The sequence below is a fragment of the Gallinula chloropus genome (assembly GCF_964237585.1).
Source record: "Gallinula chloropus genome assembly, chromosome: 2".
In the NCBI taxonomy this organism is placed as follows: Eukaryota; Metazoa; Chordata; class Aves; order Gruiformes; family Rallidae; genus Gallinula; species Gallinula chloropus.
In genome coordinates, this window is record NC_140086.1 from 149,293,687 (window position 1) to 149,316,458 (window position 22,772).

At 38.0% G+C, this 22,772-nt stretch overlaps 1 protein-coding gene across 4 annotated transcripts in view; it reads left to right on the forward strand.

Annotated features, from left to right (window-relative positions):
- Positions 1 to 2,248: 2,248 nt before the first annotated feature.
- Positions 2,249 to 22,772, forward strand: part of CREM (cAMP responsive element modulator) — a gene marked incomplete at its 5' end in the record, with an annotated part of 28,357 nt that continues 7,833 nt past the window's right edge. For 2 of the 4 annotated variants that reach the window (XM_084260514.1, XM_084260513.1), the window contains 6 exons: positions 2,249 to 2,289; positions 2,870 to 2,993; positions 10,679 to 10,825; positions 14,633 to 14,724; positions 14,867 to 15,012; positions 19,595 to 19,783. In XM_084260514.1, the coding sequence (XP_084116640.1) occupies positions 2,249 to 2,289; positions 2,870 to 2,993; positions 10,679 to 10,825; positions 14,633 to 14,724; positions 14,867 to 15,012; positions 19,595 to 19,783 (739 nt within the window). Of the gene's footprint in view, positions 2,290 to 2,869; positions 2,994 to 10,678; positions 10,826 to 14,632; positions 14,725 to 14,866; positions 15,013 to 19,594; positions 19,784 to 22,772 lie in introns of those variants that run through there. The other 2 variants (XM_084260515.1, XM_084260516.1) reach the window with 2 other exon arrangements.

Here is a 22,772-nt window from a genome sequence, read left to right on the forward strand (position 1 = left end):
AAACACAGTGATAATGTGGACTGGTGTGAAATTCTTAGCAGGCATGGTTTTGAGCAGCCCATGAGCCCATGTGAAGTGACATGGCACTGTGTGGCTGTATGACATCGAACCCTGTGGGCTCAAATGACTACGACTGACCTTCACCTGCAAGTTCAGCAACCCCCTGCAGTTATGTCTACTGAGGATTCATAATCTTGTACATGTCTGAATTATGATACTAATGTGCTACACTTTGGTTTTAAGCCATCTTTCTCACTGAAGTTTTATGCCAAGTGTATCTTTTAAAATTAGTTATGCTATTTTTGTTAGGCCTTTATGGACAGCTTGTTTAGTCAACTCTCTGTTTACAAACATACCACAATTATCACCTTGTCAAAAAGAAGTGGATTTTAGCTTATCTAGAAAGAATATTTAAGAATATTTTGCTGGGGTAACAGTCCATCAAAATAAAAAAAAAAAGCAAGCTACCTAAAAAGCAGTGTACAGATTTTCAGATTTTGCTACACCTAGACAATCAAAATAGGTTGTCATTTGTGCTAAGTCAGAATAGACACAATTATAGATGGAGAATGTATCAAAATTCTTGATTTTATAATTTATGTTATTTCACAGGCCTGTATGATACTTGCTACTTTTCTAATTTACTTTTTAGATCATCTGTGTTGTACTCTATTTTGTAAAATACTAGGAATAACTTTTTGTTAGATTTTTCTGACGCACTGATGCTCCTTTCAACTCAGTTACTGGAGCACAGCAAATAAAAAGACTGTGAGAAAAATTCCAATAAAGTAGTAAAAATAAATATTTGCTAGGACTGTTCTTCAATCAGTGAGGAATTAAGCTAAAATTTAGAAGCTAAACCCTGTTTTTCTATAACACAAGGAATGGGTCTTTCCAAGTAAAATTTCTATGGAATGCATTCAGTGGGAATAAAAATACTGCTTGTTGTTTTGGGGTGTTTTGCTTTGTTTTGTTTTTCTTTTTTTGTAGCAGCAGGTTATCTATGACAGGTGGCTTTGGGTAAGAAAACTGTTTAGGGCCTGTGTAAAGTGACCTAATTCTTACTATATTTCCATCTTTAGGAAGATTTTGCAGGGAATTTGTTGCTGGTGTCTGTGCATTATCTAATCTTCCTTGGCTCTGAAGCTTATGGAGATATTCTTAAATGAACCAGATAGCTTTCATATTTCAGACACTATGGATGGTCCTAGTTTACTAAGGAATAAAATATTTTTGGTTTCTACTTTTTGATTATTTTTTACATTGAATGCACATATAAAACTGGAGTGATTTAATATGATAAAAATCCTGTTACGGAATATTATGGTGGAAAGCTTGGTGAAAACATTCTCCCTGCTGAATTTCAGCAGATCTTTAGATTGCATCTAAAGGAAAAGGTAATTAAGTGGTAACTAACAATACAGGAATGTAGAAAGATCTTAGGTGTAAAATGTCTCCTTATGAATCTAATCTGAATGGAAACAGGCATAGAGTATCTAACTTCTGTTAGCAGCAATACTATTGTTAACCCATAAAATCTTGAACTGCATACAGCTTGGCTGCTACTAGTTGTACTGTTAAGCAGGGTCAGTAGAATACTATTCCAGGAATATAAACTAGAATATCATTTGACTGGTTTCCTTTGCATTTTTCCATGCCTTTATTCTAGGCAAAAAGGGTGATTAAAAAAAAAATAAAAATATTCTCCTCAAAAGATGTGGAATTTTCTGTAAAATAGTGCTGCAAAAGGAGTTGCATTTACATTTAACCTGATTTATTGTAGTTAACTTTTAACTTGTGGGACTAAATTTAGGACCCTCTGAGTCAGACATGTAGCAGCTTTCCTTCCCTGACTCCCATGTCTCAGTGTAAGACCAGAGAAGAAACAGCAGTATCAGTGAGTTGAAATAGTCCAGATGACTTTGGGTCCAGATGGGTTTGTCATCCTCTGGTTACAGTAACTGAACCTGAGGGAGCGAGGTTTGTTGCATCCTAAGTCCCACAACTATATTATGTCTTCCTTTTGCAGCCTTAATTCTTGGTGTAAGGTAGGAGCATACCCATGGGGTATCCTGCCTGCCTCTGCCTGACCCTGTCCTGTCTTTGTCCTGTTTGTAAACTGACCTGTTGCCATGGCAATGTTTGTGACGTGACCTGTTCGATGTTGAACCTTCAGTGCAGGGTTTGGTAGGAGAGAAAGGGAGACGAAGAGAACCAAGCTCTTGTTTTAAAACACACACCTTCCGTTATGACTAAATGTGCCAAGAAATATGGAAAAACAGCTGCCAGGTAATTACATTTTAACATAGCAGATATATTTGGAAGCTTTCTCTATGAACTTTAAAGTCATAGTTTAAATTGAGGGTCAGGGGGTTGCTTATTCTTAGATGACTTTTAAACCTGCAAACCAAGAATTGTTGCGAGTCTTGAGCTGCAAGTAGATTACAGAGAATTCAAGTAGAGCTCCCAGACGGGGTTAGTGTCTCAGAGGGTTTGAAAGGGCTGTAGTAGCACACAGCTGCCAGTCGACTTGAACCTTGTCTGGTGAGAGATGTAAGGTGTGAGAGACCTGCTGTAGGCAGTGCTGGTGGGCTGCTCCGGAGTGCTGTGCTCCCAGCCCTGCTGTCAACACTGCATGGGGCCCCAGGGCTCCATGATTGTCCCTCCCCTGAGAACCATTATTCAGAGCTGTCCCTTTCCAGTTTTCCAAAGCACTTGTCTTAGAGCAGGAAGCAATGACTTCTCAGTTAATCTGATAGTTCTGAGACAAATCTATTTATTTACTCTGAGTTGTCTGCTCCAAATACACTCCCTAGGTGCCTGATAGACTTCTCCGTACCGTGTTATTTAGATGTGTATGTACTTTTAGACAGATGACCATGGAAATGGTTGAATCGCAACAGGATGACAGTGCAGTGGATTCTGTGCCAGAGAGAGATGCCAGTCACCTTCGGAATCAGCCAGGCCAAAGTAAAATTTCACCAGGATCTGAGGTAAGTTGAAATGTGGAAAGATGAGAAGAATAAAGTGATACTCAGAAGTGCTGTGATTTTTTAATTTTAGTTTGTATGGAGTTCTCATGTTCTGCAAGTCGTCTTATTAAATAAGAAAAATATAGTTAAAAACTGTACCTGCTATATTTAGCAAGGAGCTGATACAACTTCAAATCTGTTAAAAGGTAGCGCTTACAAGAATTGGGACTTTTCAGAGTGATCAGCAGGCACTTTTTTCTTCCTCTACTTCTCCAAGATCATTATGTTTGCTGTGGAAGTAGGAGGTGGCTGCAAAATCAAACATAGCTAAAACGTGTCTATCTTGAAGAGGTATTGTAGAACAAAAAGTAAAATATTAATAAAAATAACTATGGTTCTTTCCTAGTTGCAGTTTTTGTACTGAACATGTTTTGTCTTCTTGCAAATACATTTTTAATGTGTGCTTGTTATGTTTCATCCCTGTGCATCCAATTTCTTTAAGAATGGAGCATGAAACCAAGAATTTTATTTGATTTGCTCTGTTGTCATCCCATCGTTTCTTCTTTCTTTGATAGGTCAGTTCAAATGTTGTGCTTTTATAGGATGATTTATGTGTAAAATCCACTGGCTTGTGCAATATTCTCTGAAGAAAACACCTGTGAATTCTGTCACTTAGGATTTAACACCTGTGAATTCTGTCACTTAGGAGTTTTAGTGTTGTTCTAGAGACAAAACTGTCACTAATGCTGTAGGAAGGCTTCTACTGGGTCTTCAGGGAAATCACTTATTTTTATCTGCATGTAATGCTTCAGTACTGTCTGTGAAGCTTCAGCCATGCTGGTCATGGGCCTCAGGTCTTCCAGTTAAAACTAGTAACTCTGAAGTACCAATGGATCTCAGTCAATTAGCATGATAATGAAACCTATGCACTTCAGTTTGAAGGCTCAGGATAACAATCTGGTGTTAACATTCTGTTTCATCATACGGCCTCAAGAGCCAGCCTGGACTGCTCTGCACTCATAGCTGGAGTCTATGTCCCTTCCCTGGGCCACCCAGAAAAGTGGGGTTGATGCAGTTGTGCCATTCAGTGACAAACCGCAAAGCTGAGGGGTGTGCACAGGCCAGGCCTGGCCCCTCAGCAGCCTGGCACTGCTGCAGGCCACACGCCGCCATCCTCCCTGCTGGGGCAGCTGGGAGCTGGCGCCGTGAGGCTCAACTGCCACCACATTAGTGTTGGTAAAACGGGCCCTGACACAAGGCTGGTTGCTGAAAGGCCTTGTGGTGACATTTCTTTGGCCTAAGATGAGGAGGACAATGTTACTTTATATTCCTACCTGGCACAAGAAGAAGGTGAGGTGCTTTGTCATGGTGAGGGTTAGAGGCAGTCGTTGGGAGTTTAACATCTGCAGGAGGCAGGAGCCCTGTGTGGGACATCTCCTCTCAGCTTCTGCCGATTGGGGATGGGAAACTCTGGGTGTTTTTGAGGAATTCATGGGCTGCTGTTGGTCTGGTGTTTGTGTATTTTGACTGTTAAAGAATGGCATGGCAGCTCCTTCTCCCTCCTTGGCCTACAGAGGAGTGCAGTTAAGCATTTATTTCAAATCCTCTCTCCTGCTAATTTTGTTGCAAATGTGTAGGAAAAGAGTGACTTTGTTGGTACTGGGAGGTAACTGAGGGCACCTTTTCAGACATCTCTGTGGGGCTTTTTGGTGGGATTTCTTTTCAGCTATTTTTTTTCATTTATTCAAACTTGGTTTTGTTCAGTCAGAAGTAAAACATTTTAAGACCTGTCTTTTCATAATTTGTAGTTTTCTGTGTATTATCAAAGAATTGTGGACTGGTTGGGATTTGTGGGGATCTCTTGAGATCATCTAGTCCAACCCCCTGTGCAATCAGAGTCAGTCAGAGCAGATTGCCAAGGACTTTGCCCAGCTGGATTCTGAGTATCTGTGAGGATGGTGTCTCCCATGAAGATGGAGTCTTCATGGATTTTAATTTGCTTGGGTTTTTTTTGTTTAATTATAGTCACTTTCACCAGGGAGTGACTATCAAAACACTGAGTTATACAACTGCATACGAGATGGGGTTTTTGATATTTTTTTTCCCTTATTCTGGAGTACAGGCTTTTTAATGGGATACTTGTCATTAGATTTTAAAAGATGGACAAGGTATTCAATAAGATGCTAATCTCTAGAGGGTGGACATTGTTTTCTGCTGAAGCATTCCTATTATTTCTCCCTGTTGGGAGCACTGTGGTGTGATGGGATAACTTCCAATGCTAAGGAGGACCTATTATACATTTTTAATAGACAAAATGTAGTGTGGTAGGTTTTTTTTCTTTTCCTAGCTTGTATAATAGATAGTGCTATATACTCCTGCAGCTTTTAGATGATGAAAGTAAAATTTCTTTTTCTGCAAAAGCAAAAATTAGTAAAATAGAAACTAGTAATAATAAAATGCATCTTTCATTCTCTGTGGCAAAATTGACAGTTTCTGTCCTTTCAGAGGTTATTTTTACAATAAAATAATGTAGAATAAGATCATGTTCGTGGTTGAATTCTTGCATCCCTTTCAGCCAGTTAAGGAATTGACTCAATATTGATTTGGTGATCCATCCACCAAAATAATTGGGTAAGAACTTTTAAATTTATAAACATTTTGGTGGTTGTTTTTAGAAGCTGTAGAGAAACTTGATGTCTTTTCTTCAAGGAAGAACAAAGATGCAAGGCTGAGAATTTTTCAACCTGTTTTGAGATGGGCTCTATGGGTTCTGTCTCATTTACCAATCTTAAATTACTACATATATAAAGCTGTTATTAAAAAGGAAGTTAATTTGGACTGAAAATTAGTTGAACTTGTATCTTGGAACAGTTACATCCACATTGGAATTCAAAGAGAAATTAAATGTTTCCTTTGCAGAATTCTAAAGGCCATGTTTCATTCTGTGTTTCCTTGTGCTCAGCTACACTAAATATAACTATAAAAATGTAAAAAGATTATGCTTGGAACTTTTTAATATTTCACAAAATAATTTTAGTTAGGGTTTGTTTTGTTTTGTTGTATTTCTTTAATCCTAAATCCTTAATGGATTCTTCTTCGAATCACTTTTTCTAAGCTTCATTATGTTCTGTCTATCAGTAGAGTGATCTGCTATCCTGAGCTGAGATACCATCTCTCGACCTCTCAGTGCTGACCTTGAACTAGACATGGCTCAGGATTTACAATTAAGAGCTGCTGCTGGAGTGAGTTTTTCCAGAGCCTGGACTGCATTGCCATTGCAAGCTGGGACCTGCCAGGTTTAGCACTTAAGGGGTGTTCTCTTTGTGCACTCTTGGCATCAAATGTTGTGTTAAATCTCGCTCCAAACAGATTGAGTCCTGTAGAAGTTTGCCAGGATGTTGTAAATATGGCTCTGAAGACAGCCTGCCAAATGCAAGCCCAGACGTTTAGCAAAGTTGTTACAGCATTATAAACCTGCAGCCTTGTCACCATGTTGTACTTCCTCAAGGGTTTGCTGTCACCAAATGGCTGAAATCAGCCCAACCTTGTCTTTCCTAAAGCTATGTGCTGCTTTTTTAGCATTAGGTTTGGAATTGACCAGAACTTTCCTATCTTCAACTTATCCTTGTAGAGAGTACTTGGCACCTGACTGTTGCAAGTACTTTGCTCTTTTACTAGGTGAATTCAGAATGGGTTTGCCTTGTCCTTTCCTTTTCCAAAAGTACTTTTCACTTTACTTCTGGAGTCTTTGTTCTACATCAGGGACAGAAATCAGATGGAGCTATGCACTGCGTACTTCATATCAGCAATGTTTGAGCTTTGAGGGGTTGAATCTGACCGTAACCTTTGCAGTACTTTGTAGGAAAAAGTTATCCGACCTTGGGTGATGAGAGTGCATGCAAGTACAGTGTAATTGGTCAGAAGGAAATGCATCTTGAAGTCAGATAATCTGATTAGTAACTTCTTTCTTCTTTCTTCGAAAGAATGTACACAAGTAGTTCACGATCTTTTTGCTGGCTACTTTTCTCTCCCCTCTTGGAAGAGGGATCACTTTACTTCAAAACAAGTATGGGATCATACTGCTATGACAGAATGCATGGTTGGTATTAGTTGCAGCTTTTAGACTTGACCTAAGAGGATAGAACCCAGAAAGACACTACAGCATCTGAAGTCTCTTTGCCATTACACTGTTTGCCAGATGCTTAATGTGTTAAGTTTCCCATTATCCTCTCTGTTCCCGAGTTGCTTCTGTGGATTGTTTTCAGTCATTCTGCTAGACAGCCCTTGAAGTAATGATGTTAAAGGTAGCATTACTCAGCACTGATGTCAGAAAATAATTTTTATGCCAAGCCTGTTTCAGTCAGCATTTATGCATATTAGTATCAAAAGGTTCTAGTATTTTGGTTAGCATGGGAATGTTCAGTTTGAAAACAATGCAAAGGGAAAGTGAATCTAAATTGTCTTAATAATTTTGAATATTTATAAAAGAAATGCAGAATATGAAGTTGGATTTTTTTTTCCAGTCTTAGTTATAGAAAACAAATGAAAGAATCACCGAGATTTTGAAGTTCATAGGTTGCACCTTGTGTAACCTTCAGGTATTTGTGGAAACTCAGCAAACAGTGGTCAAATCCATCTATTTAAAGTAGAATCATAGAATATCCTGAGTTGGAAGGGACCCCTAAGGATCATCAAGCCCAACTCCTGGCTCCACACAGGACCAGCCAAGTCAGAGCATGGGACTGAGTGCCTTGTCCAGCTGCTTCTTGAACTCAGTTGAGCTCGGTGTTGTGACCACTTCCCCAGGGAGCCTGTTTCAGTGCCTGACCACCCTCTCAGTAACGAACCTCTTCCTAATATCCAGCCTAAACCTCCCCTGTCTCAGCTTTGTACTGTTCCCTCGGGTTCTATCACTGGCCCCCAAAGAGAGGAGATAGGCTCCTGCCCCTTCGGTCCCCCTCGTCAGGAAGCCATAAACCATGATGAGGTCTCCCCTCAGTCTCTTTTTCTCCAGGCTGAGCAAACCAAGGGACTTCAGCCTCGTAAGTCTTCCCTTCCAGACCCTTTGCCATCCCTGTTGCTCTCCTCTGGACACTCTCCAATATTTTTATGTCCCTCTTGTACTGTGGTGCCCAAAACCACATACAGTACTTGAGGTGAGGCTGCACCAGCGGCCTCACTGGAGAAACACCTCCCTGGACCAACTGGCAATGCTGTGCTTGTTGCACCCCAGCATACAGTTGGCCCTCCTGGCTGCCTAGGCACACTGCTGGCTCATGTCATGGCTTGCTGTCGACTAATACCCCCCATATCCCTCTCAGCATGGCAGGCCTCCAGTGTCTGATCCCCCAGTCTCTATGTGTAGCCAGGGTTGCCCCTTCTCAGGTGCAGAATCCAGCACTTGCCCTTGTTAAACCTCATACTGTTGGTGCCCAGCTCTGTACAAACAAATCACTTATGGTTTGATACAGTTTTAAAATACTATTTCCTCTTCCCTCAACCCTACACCCCTGTTTAATTTCTTATCTGAATGAATGGGAACAAAACAATTTCTCCTGTGGTACTGTAAACTTGAATCTAAGAGTATTAACTACTGTGGTTTTCTATTTTTTTTTTTTCTTGTGTGGTTATACTGAATAAGGAGCTTTTAAATGAATGCTGTGTTTCTTAATCTTGAGTACTGGATTACTTCCTCATTATATGTGCCTGACCCATTGTGTACTAAAAACAAACTCATAAACTGTTCATCTTGTACTTTTTTGTGTGTCTTGTACTCAGAAAGTTCTTTTTGCTACACAGAGTATTATATCAGATTGCAGCTCTTCCAAAGATAGCAATACATCCAAAGGTTTGGTGAAATTGCTTTGTGATGTTTTGAGAAGTTGGCATGCTTTGTAAATGTTTAGACTGCTCCATTTCTTTCCTTGGAGCTTGAGTTTAGGATGATGTCAGCTTCAACACTAAATAGATCATACTCTTCAGATCTTTGAGACTTTCTGGATCTCAATTTCATACACACACACACACACACACACACACATCTATCTGATATATTTCTTAAAATATTTGTTTTATAGATTAGGGAGAAAGTTTGTATGTCCTACTGACATATTGCCATTTAATGCCATTTAAGGAATAATTGTTTCCATTTCAGGGTTAGAAATGCCCTCAATTGTTCTATTTCCTGAAATGTAGTTCAGTTTCCTATAACAATTGAAGGATTGCATAGTGCATGTTGACAAGATCCTGACTCTGTTTCCTAGAAACAATGTTTTTTGTGATAGCTTGAGCCAACATCTGGTCTTTTTGATAGCAGTGTATCTTAATAGTGGTTAATTTTTTTCTCTTGCCTCAAGAAGGGGCTGTTTTCTAGACAAGCAGTGGCTTATGGACCAGGAATGAAAGCTGCTTTAATAATTTGGAATTAAAAAAAAACCCTTCAGTGTGAATACAGAAAAAGACAAAACTTCCTATAACTTTTTTTTTGTACTTTATTTTCAGCATTCATCATGTTTTTCTTGTTGCTGTCATTCCTTTTTACCTTTACTGCTCATACCAGATATCTTTTGGGGATGAGAACCAAGCTAGGAAGGGAATAATCCCAGAATTGTAGATATGAGTCTGGATTTATTCTTGTATATGCAGAATATAGAAATAAGGTTTTTCAATGTAGTTCACTTTGAAAAACACTGTATCTCTTCTTATGATATGATTTATGTATGTCATTCTCTTCCTGTGGTTCAGAGATTAGAGATGTTTCATCACACACAATGTGAGATCCATCATAGTGCTTTCCCTTTGCTTCAGTATTTGCTTCTGTTAGCAGACTTAACAGTAATGACATAAATATTGAAGTAGGTAGGCATTTAACTGCTTCTTAACCTCTTTATCCTCCATACTGATGGTTGTGAGTCAGGAGCTGAGGGATGCTATGTGTGCTCTAAAATGCCATCAGAAGAAGGGAGCAGATGATTCCTAAGCAGAACATTTTCGTCAGCTGTGCTAGGCCTAAAGAAGATACAGCTGTTCTTTATTTTTGTTGCTGTATCTGATAAGTTTCCAACTTTTTCTTGATACATAAATATATATAAAGAGGATTTTTTAAACTGAAACAACTTAAAAATCCATGTATTGCTTTATTTATCTTTTTTGCTGTCTGAAAAGTTTTTGTGTCTCTTCAGATAACTGTCTGAAAAGTGCAAATTCAAACTAAGCTTCTTGCCCAATGAACAAAGCACAGCCAAGGCCGTCTCTGGATTTTTAATTTATTTTTTCTTATCTAAGAACATTCTGCTCTGTATGTTGTTGCAGCAACATACTGCTACAGTGAATGTTGGTATGTTTTGTTACATTTCTTGAGGTTCTTCCCAACCTATTGCTAGCAACAGCAGATATGAGGTGTAATCACCTAGGGTGGTTTTTAATTTAAAAGAAAACTTGAAGTCTCTGAAGAAGAAAAGAAAAACCAACTTTTTTTTCCCCCTCACTTTGGTGTGGGACAGTTTTATGCTTCCCCCACACCATTTGGAAAGACACACCCCAGAGTTTTACTAGTAAAGCTAGTTTGTTTCTCTATGTGATAGTTACACACATCTAAGCTATTTTATATATGGATTTAAACCCAGTTTCTTCTAGGATCACTTCTAAAAGCATTTCCTGAAATCCTAAGGCATATTCCTTAAACATGATGATTGTAATTTTTGCAGGTCTCTGTAGCTGCATCACGTGCTGGAAGAGGATCTCCAGCTGTAACTGTGGTGCAGTTGCCTTCTGATCAAACTGTTCATGTCCAGGGTGTCATTCAAGCCACACAGCCCTCAGTCATTCAGTCACCACACATGCAAGCTTCTCAGGTTAGCTCTTTTATTGTTTTGTTTTCATGAATATTTGGTGCTTCATAATTCTTCCCTCAAATCCATCTTCAGTTTCTTTTCATTCCTACCGGTGCTGCAAGATGTACTCATACAGTGCGGGAAATGGAGAGGGGAGGGGGAAGGTGGCAGGTGGCAAACTGCCAACCAGTAGCAGCTCTACAAGAATTGTGTAGCAATTCCTTAATGCTTCCTGTTTATCTTTTAAGAAATTGTGTCTTAGAACACTGAACTTACACAATAGCAAATTTGTGTAATAAGGTAGCCTTACTTTAGTGTATCTTGTAGATTTTCTGCTTTGTTAAATTCTATGAGCATCGTGTTTCTAATGAGTCTATGAAATTTGCAAGTACCTCATACTGTATTTTTGAGAGCATCTGGATGTAATGGAGGTAATTTATAGTAAAATGATTCCTTGTTTTTAGCAGGCCCTTATTAGAGTATCTGGTATTGCTTTTTGTGGGTGAGGATATATAAAGACCAAAACTAAGGACAACCTCAAAATAAGTATTTATTTGACATGTTCAAATTTGCTGATGTTAGAAAACAGGGACCAGTGCAAAATGCCTAAGAACTTTTAAATAGTGAAAATAGTGAAAAAGACTAGAGAGAATGAAGTGTTTTGAAAACGACTTGGACTCCTGATGGTGTTTTTCTCATAGCAAGGAATGTCTTTGCTCTTGTTTTCTTAAAAAAAAAATTGTGAATTGTCAACCAAATTACTTCTTGTAATTTTTTATTTAGTAAGACAGACTTTGTAACTGTGAACAGTTCTATCTGCAGTCATTGCAACATGTTAAGGAAAAGACATGTATTGTCAGTCTTCTTGAGAAGCCACCTTTAATGTCTGAGATGTCTTAGGAGTTTTCAAGTATAATAAACAGAAAAGCATGTGTAAGTATGATTTGTTTTAGAGATTAGAGAAAAAGAATAAACTTTGTCCAGATACTGAATATTTTATTTTGAAGTAGTAAATGTAGATGATGGGACCTGGTAGGGTTTTGAAATTGGAGGTTACTATTAAAATAGATGCAGTAGATGGCAAGACACTTGAGTCTGGTCAAACCTGAAGTCAAATCAGAGTATTCAGAATAAGTACTTCTGAAATGGAATTCATTCTAATTGCAGTTTACCAGACTGAGCTTTATCATATAAGCATATTCCAGTTATTCCCAGCTTCTGTCACTGCTTTTCTTTGACTTGCACACACAAAAATAGAGGATTTGCTCTAAGTGAAGAATTTTTCTGGAATCTCTTGCCAGCTGCTGCTGTGTCATCTTAGGGCAGTGGAAGTTGACTATTTGTTGTATGGAGTGAACTCTGTCTGTCTTCCCTTTCCCAAAAGAGTAGAGACAGGAAAGCTGTGTCCTGATTAATACTGGCCAGTTAGTTCCAGGGTTTTGCTTTGGCTTTTGAGCATGCCAGTGGCCAATAAGGTGATTCCACAGGAAGGGCTTGAAGGTGCTGTAAAACACTCCATTACAGAGGTTGTTCAGCCCCTCTGTGATCCTCTTAAGTACTTTATCCTGCCACCTGGCATTTCCTCCAGATCATTTGGCTTTAACTTGATATCCTAACTCTGCCAGACAGTGGGGAACTTGGGAAATGGTATCAGTTTACTTTAATTTCAAAAAAAAAAAAAAAAGCTGTGCTGAAGGTTGATGTTAATGTTTGTGTGACCTCTCCCTCAAACACCTGCATTTTGAAAATGAAAGGTCTTCAAAGTTTTTACTTGTAATGCTGTTGCTTTTTGGATTAAAAACCTGCTTATCTGGACCACATACATTCCTTAGTTTTGTTAATGTTACTTGTACGAAGGTTTGAGATTGAGATTGTTATTTGACTTTTCTGCTTGCTCCCCCCCATATCAGGTATTGTCAGACATAAGCTAAGTTTGTTCAAACACAGAGCAGTGTGGTCAAGTTGAAGTCTGAATGATGTCCAGGAAAAAATGACAAGGTCTCCATTGTTTAGCACTGGAAGCAAGCATTGTTGCTTGCTGTTAGAGCAAGCTGAAACATTAAACGGCTTTGACGGAAATTAATACTTTTCCAATTTCTTGCAGAAAATTTCCTCTTCTGCACAAAGATGCTTAATTTGTTTTGTGGTTTCCTTACCATCTGCCCCAAAGTACAACTGTTCCTGACTTCTTTGGCCATTTTCACAAACTAGTGCTGGCTGTTGGTAACCTGTAGTGGAATGGGAAGGTTTGAAGGCACTTGAGGTTTTGTTTTCCTGCTGTTTGTGCTGGGACAAGTATATTTTTTACACCCCCCCATCTCAGTCCCCCCTACAAAATGAGAGTTTGTTTTGAGATAGGATGCCCAGGCTCTTGGCTCTGTAATACTGTGGTAGTTTTTAAGCTTTCTGCCAGAGTCTTGGAGGTCGATCCACTAGCAGATTGCTATAGGGCACTGGAGAGTAATGCCTTTCAGAAGATCTCTTTGCTGATCAGCATTCATCTATCCTGCAAAAGGATGACTGAACTTATTAAAGCTCTTGTATCTTTGCTGGTCAGCTCTGAAGTCAGATTTGGAGCTATACATCTATAGACATGCAGAAGTACCTCATTGTTTATATGCAGGCTTCTTCCACTTCAGCAGGCATAGAATTTTAATGACATTTCCTATGTTTTACACTAAATATTTTTACACATAACTGGAATGTAATAAGTGAATAGACAATTTTGTTCTGCAATGCCATGTAGTTCTTTTAAGGTGTAGTTTTATAGGCTTGAGTTGGGGTGACACAGGACCATAAATTTCTAGAATGTTCCAGCAGTTAATTTTCTGCTGGGGTCATGCAGGTTTTGTTTCTAGCACCCAGCACTCAGGCCTGGCAGCTGCATTAGTTCTAGGGCTCTTCCTTGTATTCCTGATCTGCAGAGAAGCCCCCACTGCACCCAACCTGAACACTCAAGCCTTCTAATCACTGAACTGATGTTAGTTTAACACAGCACTTAATTTGAAATTGCAGTCTGGTCTGTCCTTTATGTGAAAAGGTCATTTTCCACACTAACTTGGCTGTTCTGCTTGAGTTTGGAAATGTTATACACCAATAGTTCTCAGCTGTTAAATGAATCAAGAAAAAAGCATGTTTTCCTTATTCAATAATCAATTTCAGTTCTATGCAGTAAGGTAGTTGCTAGTAAAAAGTGTGATTCACCTCCAGGCCCAAATGTCATCTCAGGTAATTTTAAGAGGTAAAAGAACCTGTGAAAACATTACTAGTAAAGGTATGAGAAAATGAGACATTGTGGACTTGTCAGGGGTTTCTACAACTTGCACAGTATTGATAAGCAATGTATTTGTATTTATGAATATGTGTTGGTAAGTGTAATAAATATGTATATTTAAATAAACATATTTTCTAAATAGCATTGGTGTGGTTGTGAAGAGGCTTTTGTATTGTACACTATTATTTTAAGCTGCATTCTGTATTTTAAATATTTAATTGCACTTTAAAAGCTAATTGTATACTATTTTTATATATAAAGAAATCTTTTGTCTTGTGTACTTTTTATGTGTCGTTCACAAAAAAGTAACCTAGGTTATTTTGATATTTTTTTTTTCTTTTTCAAATGGAAGATGTCTCCTAAGTGGCTGTGTGTTGCTAACCTTATAATTTATGATTGACTTTGGAAAAAGAAGTCCAAGATCACATGATTAGTGATAAATAAGTGCATAAACTTCCATGCAAACATGGAAGGAATTTCTTTTTTTAAATATTTTACTCTGTTGCTATTTTTTTTAAATGAAGTTATGAACTTCAGAAACTTTGCAATTACAGGTAGCATCGATTGCAGATGAATCTGCAGAATCAGGAGGGATAACTGACTCTCAAAAACGCAGGGAAATACTTTCAAGAAGGCCTTCATACCGGTGAGGACTTTTGATTTTGGTTTTGCTAGTTTTTAAAGGCAGCTTATATATGACAGCAAAACTGTCTGATAAAAGCCAGTGACTTAGTTTTCTCGTGTATATGCAATTTCAAATATTTAAAATTATTTACATTCTTTTTTAGAAAAATTTTGAATGAACTCTCAGCAGATTCTCCTGCAGTACCGAAGATTGAAGAAGAAGAAAAGTCAGAAGATGAAGGAGCACCTTCTGGAACTTCTGCAATGGGCATAACATCCAGCCTGTATCATACTAACACAGGACAATACAGTATGTTTGCAATGATACTATATGATGTTGTAGAACATATATAGGAACAACTTTGTTTCTAACAGTTCCATAATGAAGTAGAGATGTTGGATTTTGGTGAAGAAGAATGAGAACTTCTGTATTTCTAAATAACTTCCATTTTTATATTTAATTTTTCCAAACGTGGGCATTATAGATTTCTAGTCTGTTTCTTGTAATGTTTCTAGGTTGCTAGATTTAGTCCTTCTACAACTCCTATGCATGAAAAATGTGGAGGTGAGACTCAGGTGAAATGAAAAATGTCGACACTCTTACAAGAATTTTTAGTGTTATAAACCATTGAGGTTTCAGATGACTGTCATTTGCTGTCTGTTAGTAGTATTCATTACATGAAATAACAATTATTGGCATGCATGTTTTTAAAATGTAAATTTGGAGTATGAAATTATTTCTTAACATTGAATTTTCTTTCTTAAAAGAATTGTCTCTTCCTCTCCATTTGTATAGTATGAACACTTTAACTGCAGAATTAACCTAAATCGTGGTAACCCAACTTTTGATACTTCATCCGAATGCAAGTTACATGTTAGATTCACAGTTCCATTCTATAGATTGGAGGTGGGGGGTGCTTTATCCCTTCATTTACACTAAAAATGTTGCATAACTCAGTCTGCCTAGCTTCTTTGGGTTTAATCATACAACATCTAAGGGAGAACATTCTAACAACGTGTTGGATACAACCTTCGCTCCTACAGGGTTTTTTTTTCATGTCTTTTCATGTGAAGACACACTGAAATGCAGGTATTTTTTCCTTTGATGTAATGACAGGAAAATTGCAAAAGTAACTTTGTGTAGTTGTTTTTTCCTGAAACAGTAGAACAGAGGAAGCCTATTAAAACATTGCAATGGCATAAAAAAAGAGGATATAACGGGTCTTTAGTTGTACTCTAGTCACTCTTAGAATTCTTCAGGTTTTTTTAATTTGTGCAACTAAAGTAATTGTCAACTCTGAGAAAGAAGAATTTGCCTATAGTATGATCTACCCCTTTAGCATAGGAAGTAATGTTGTTTGGGCTCCTAAGCTGCTTTTCTTACACTTTCTGTAACATTTAGAGGTGAATAGATGTTTGCTGTATGATGTCCAGAATCTGAAGTGCTCTTTTCTGTAAACTTGAGGTCATGCTAAATTACAGTCATCCAGTACAGAATGTGGCAGGTATTCTTGATAAAAAAATCATTTTTTTATTCAATTACTTTTGGCTTAGGTTTACTTTAAAAAAGAGAGAAATATTTGCAGTTCCAAGGCTAAAAAAGAAGTTCTATAGTGTCTGTATTATCGTCTAGTGAGGCTTCAAACTGTCAGGATTTCTAAGAAGTTAGGAGTTTTGGTTTCTTAATTGTAGATTCCTCTAGGAAATCAGAGTTCTACTTTTACTAGCAATGTCTTGCAGGAGATTCTTAATTGAGGATGTTTTAATTTGAACATAGCTATACATCATAGTGACAGGGAAGTATTTAAAAAAATAGTGAAATTAATTGTTTTTGCTTTCTTGTTCAATCAAACATTTACTTCTGAAAAATCCAGCAACAGAGCGCATCACCAACAATGTGCATGAATTAAGAGTCCACAAACATTTAATTAAATTTAATTTAATTTAGACGTGGCTTTTGCATCAGCAAAGTACAGAAAAGTTCAGTTTTATGCTGCTTTTTCTTTGAATAAGTTAGAGTCAGACTGAAACGAGTGCTGTGTATTTAAAATAATTTAACTTGTTAAATAGGTTCTCAGCCATAATAAAGCATTGCTTCAGGGTGCAGTATCAGTCTTCACAAGCTCTTCTGATTCTGGCTCCAAACCTTTGTTTTGAGAGCTTTGTTTTCCTGGAAATGTTTTTTCTTACCCAGGTTATTAGTACGTTATTTTGATATTTTAGGAAGCTTTTTGAAGTTCAACTTTGTAAGTTAAGATATCACACATCTTTTCCTTCAGTGAAGTTAGTGTGTTGTCTGTGATGCTGGTTAGGAATAAATAGATAAGAAGTGCTAGCGAGGGTGGCCATCTCCTCGTAGCAGAGCGGGTTTTAATTTGGAATTTGCCAAAGAGAGCTTGACTGGTGACTTCTAGACCTTACATGTGTAAGGCACAGAGATCTGCAGCATTGGAGCATCTTGTCTCTTGTTGGCTGCCTGTGATCCTCAGGAACTGCTGTTAGCTAAAACCAGGAAAGCTGTGTGGGAATGCAGCATCTCCTGTGTTGATTTCAGACTGATTATGATGCAGAAGGTCATTAGATATATATAGTTCATTTTTAAGTTTCCTGTCGATAGCTTTTTACTTCTGCTTATCATTATTGCATCTGAATACGCCTCTCTTCTTGGCCAGCATTGGTTGTATGGGTTCTCTTGTGCAGGCATCCAGCAGTTTATGTATTAAGCTTGTACAGTGTCCTTTGCAATGAAGAACTGGTCTTTCAGTGAAACTACAGCCATCTGTCCTGTGCTCTGGTTTAAACCAGCTATCATGTGTTACTGCGTTTGCTGATTCCTTTTCTCTACTGTTTTCTCTATTCCTGCATAGGAAAGGCAGTTTAGTTGAAGGGATAATTTTGACTGTGTGTTGGTGGCTGGATGTCTGGGATGACTATTTTTAGAAGCACTCAATAAGTAATTTTTTTAAAAATACCAAATATATATATATTTTTCTATTAGCAGCAGTGGTGGCTGTTCTTTGCTTACTTTTTTACCAGCCAAAATGGTATGTTGCCATGGTTTCCAAATATCATTTTCCTCAGAGCTTCTTGGCTTTGGCTTATGGAAGCAGACAGACTGACAGTCATGACCAGCTAGATAAATGTCATTCCCAGTTACCTCCATCACCATATGTGTGTTCTTTCTCTAAGGGGAATGAATAGTTTTGCCTAAGGTGGTCTAATCTCTTGCATATGAGTCTTTTAGCGTGATCTGATGGCAAACCTACTCTGTTGGCTGTAGGTCTGTCATGTTGGTTATTGAATATTGGAAAAGAAACTGGTTTGCCTCCCATGTGGTGGTGGTCTCACTGTGCAAGAGTTGTTCAGTTGGAATGTGTGAGTCAACTGCTCTCTGCCGCCACCACCCCTCACTTTACCTACTTGTGCATATCATGATGTTCTGTCTGAAACCATGCAGAGAAAATGAAAATTACTAGTTCTTTTGCTATCTGTTTGGGTTGCTTGCTGTATTAGGACAGGTTTTTAACAATTGGAGAATTAAGAAATATTTTGGGAAAGACCAACTTTAATTGCTTTTACCAGTTTTGGAAAGGAGGGAAGGACGTGAGTTTTCTAGATAAGAGATGTTGGTCCTACTCAGAGTGTGGTGTTATTAGCACCTGCAGTCCTAGCTAGAAGAGAAGATGCTGATTAAATCCGTTTTCCTGCATGATGTACAATTCCAGGAGCTATCCAGGAACGTCCTAGACTCTTCACAGAAGAGCCATTATCCAGTAGAGCTCCAGCAAAACAGAAGTCTGTGCAGTGGTTGAGATCAGGACAGTGAATGGGAAGAGTGCAGTGTATTCTGGTGATATGGCAGGACACTGGAGTTAATTCACTCTTGTTTGGAAAGTACTGGATTATGACTTGAATGGGTAGTTGCAGGATAGTTGCCCAGACTCTCTGTGGAGCTAAGAACTTTATGTTATTCTGTGCTGATGTTTTGCTACTCAGGAACCCCAAACGGATTGTTTCTTACATGGTGAGGTACTGTGATAGTGTAGACATACCATTTTTTGTGTTGACGAGTCAGAATGCAGCTGTGTATAAATTCTCTGGGAGGTACATGTGACAAATCCTGCTGGGAAACTTGTGTGCTGCTGGCATCATGCTCCTGTCCTGGATCTTGTCAAGAATAGAGGAGACAATGATGGTCTAGCGGAGGGTGTCCCTGCTCATGGCAGGAGGGTTGGAACTTGATGATCTTTAAGGTCCCTTCCAACCCTAACCATTCTGGGATTCTATGGTCTTTCTTCTCTTAAAAAAGGCAGTGCTAATTTCAGAAGAAACACACAATTAATAACCTCTCTAGGGAATGTGATTTTTTTTTTTGTCTAAATAAAGATGGTGAGCAACACTATGATTTTTTTAACAGTGAAAGTATATTTGTGTTGCTGATTATATGGTGGGAGAAATCCCCTTTGTTGTTCTTCTCGTTTTATGTAAACTTTTTACTTAAGTATCAGACTCTTTACAGCTTTGTATGACTTGTTGAGCTAGACATTCTATCATACTTAAGGAATGGATATTGAGTGTCAGAAGACTTTCTCTTCCTTTATCTAAGATGTCCCGGGTTTTGTTTTGTGGGAGTCAGTAAATATAGTTGCTTCCCCCTCTCCCCACTTTTTTTTTTACATTTTTTCTGTTATGCACATGGCATGTACTTTACAGCAGGCTTTGTCTTTGTGGAAAGCAGTATTAAAATCATGGAAGTTTTGTTGTACAACTCGTCTTTTAAGCAAGTAGAAGACCAGGATTCTTGTGGACAATGTTTACTTTAAAAAGAGAGGTGTGCATTTTAACATGTGCTATATCTCTTCCTGTTGCCTAACTTTTCTTTTTCTTTTTAGTTACCATAGCCCAAGGTGGTACAATCCAGATTTCTAGTCCCGCCTCTGATGGTGCCCATGGACTACAGACATTAACAATGACAAATGCAGGAGCTCCTCAGCCCGGTGCTGCCATTGTGCAATATACAGGACAATCACCTAACGGCTCACAACAATTTTATCTTCCTGGAAGCCAAGTTGTTGTTCAAGGTATATTTTATTAATCTTTTGCATTTTTGTTTTTTCATGTAAAACATTTATTCTTAAGAGTATTTTTATTTTATATTGACATTATTGCACTATTAAATAAAATATGTATGTATAACATGATGAAAGACAGTCTTAAGCAGAGAAACTGGGTCTCCTCCTAGTAAATCAACTAGTTTGTTTAAAAAAAGTTACAGGAGGAGGAAATAATAGTATCAAATCAGTTTCTGCTTTGAATTTTCTTGAGACATATGTTTAATTGTAGTAAACGTGCTATTAGAGATTAAAATGAGATGCTGAGGCTGCATCTCATTTAATATAGGAAACTAATTTGTTTCAGCAGTTACCAATTTTAAACACATGTTCTTTGGATATGTTGAGGGCAGAATTTCCTTGCAACTTACCACTCATATTTATTAGAAAGGAGATCCTTTACTGAAGTTAGCTTTCTCACAGAACACTTTGTAGGTCTTAAAAAATGCACATTTGTGAATTGAACCATGAATAGTGAGTTCTTGAACCTTACTGTAGTTTCTGCAGGGTTTTTTTCCCTTCCTACTGTTCCTAGGCTTGTGGAAATGCCAAGGGAGATTGTGAACCAAAGGTATCTTAGATTCTTGTCGATACCAGAGAAAGTAAGGTGGAATTTGGGTTATGCTGAGGAAAATGGAGAAGAGATTTTTGTATGGAGACACTCAATTAATGACTGCCATGGGGAATATAGGGAATTTATCTTCATTTCTCAATATAAAAATGTGTATATTTTAATTGGTACAGAGGAGTAGGGGGAGAAGGCTGAATGAATGCTTTTTTAGCCAAAACAGGTACCTGGAATAAACTATGACAAGACTTTGGAGGACTTTAAATATGTATTCATGGAGCAGATGACAGTCATCAACTAAATGTAGACTCAGAGATCTGAGATAGTTGATGAAATCCAGGTTGAGGTGCTATGTTGCCCTAATATGAATGTTTGAAATAAGTTCTGACTTTAAGTGGCTGTTTCTCTTCCTCTGCTGTAAAGGAAGCTAAGAATGTAAATAAAGCTAATAGCTTGTCAATATATGAACTTGTTGAGACAATGCTAAACAATGATACCAAATTTGAATTCTTCCATTGTCTCTGGTTAATTCTTTCCTAAAATACATTGTCCTTCCAAGACTTTTCAGAAGCATTTCAAGGAAGCTATAGGACTATAATATAAAAAACCCTAAACCAAAATATATTCATTTTCATCATGCAGAGAATACTATTATAACTTCCCTAAATAATACTGTGAATATATTCTTAGCAAAGCCTTAAGACCTGTATTTGGCTGTCCCCAGAAAAAATTTCCCACTCTGGTAGTGCCTGTTTTCTGAGTATGAGTCTAATATGTTTTCTATACTTGTGTGTACACATCCCTTCAAATTAGAGGACTCCTCTGTCTCTCCAGGTTGATTGCAGTATTTGTGTGTATTGCGTTGGTTCTTCCAAGCCTCAGGGGCAGGGAGAGGGCAGAGAGAGTTGCTCAGGGAGAGAGCTCCTGAGTTGTTTCCTAAAACATCCCCAGTCTGTGAAGAAGCACAGAATTTAGGGATTGTATCTGGCAGCATTTCGGTCCTTGGGAATTTCATTTGACTGGCCTTCTTTTACAGACTTTTGCTATGGGGCTGTCCTCTAACTCCCTATGCAGTCTCAGTGATGGGCTAGATGACTTCATGGTATAGCCCATTAAATGCCTGTGATGAAAGCTTAAAAACAGTTGCTGAATAGTTGCTACATCCGGTTTCTGGAAGCTTCCAGATGCTTCTAACTGAATTGATTTGTTCTCTGTCCATGCTCAGAGAAGTTGGCTCCCTGGACTTCTCTGTTCCTTTAGCCCAAAGTAAGTCCAGTGCTTTAGTGGTGCTCATAGTTGTTGGCACAGAAGAAAAATGCTACATAACATATACAGGGGAAAATGCAAAGGGAATAGTAAGTGAGCATGAATTCAGAGATGATGAGAAGATAAAAGGTTTTAACTTATTATACACACTATTGATACTGGAAAATCTTATTAAAAAGAGAGTATGTAAAAGAGTATGAAAGCACTTAAGGATGTTTACAGTAATACAGATCTCTTTATAATAATTGCATATAATCAACAAATTTGAGTTATACAGGATGTGCAGGTCTCTAGTATGTCCTTACTACTGGTCATCTTCTCTGTGCTAGAAAGTCTGTAGAAATACAGTTGATGATCATTTGTCATTTTCAGAAACTTTGTAGTTGGCTGTTCACCTAAAATTGTCAGATTATAATAGAAAAGCAACATTCTGCCCAGTAATCTTTCCACTTGTGTATATTTTTATAATGGTTTCAGGTAGACAGCGTATAAATTTTATTTGTAATAATCATCGAATTAAAAGAAAGAAAGGAAAAAAATAGAACACATATTGGTCCTGGGGCAGACAAAATCTGTTACAGAATCTTCCAGGTAGCATCTGTGTTTGTATTTTTTTCTAAAGTATTTGTTGATGAATCTTGTGTAATAATGGATGGCATCACATAAACCCAGTGCTTGGTGTTTGCTGATAACCTGTGATGGGGAAAAAAGATTAGTATAAAAGCACCAGAGGTGTTGCTCCAACTGGGTGATATTTCATGTGCTACACATTTACGTTAATAGGCAAAATAAGAGGCAGTTCTGATATCCTGGTAGTTTCCTAATACAGCTCAGAGGGGTTCTTTTGTTAGCGGAAGTAAAATAAAGTGTTCGATTACTGGTGAAAATGAGTGTTGAAAAGTTGTATCAGAAATCATTCTGTTGGGATCTCTGTGTGTTTTCATAACAATGATACTTGATATCTGTGGCTTGAATTTCTTTCATGCTTCAGTTCTGATCTGTTCATATGATCCTGAGGTGGTCCTGTAATCACAGCCTGCTCCTTTTTTGCATTGGTGCTTCCATTCTTGCTGTCCTGGCAAAGTTTCACAGCTGATGAATTACCAGTCTGCATTTGTTTATTAC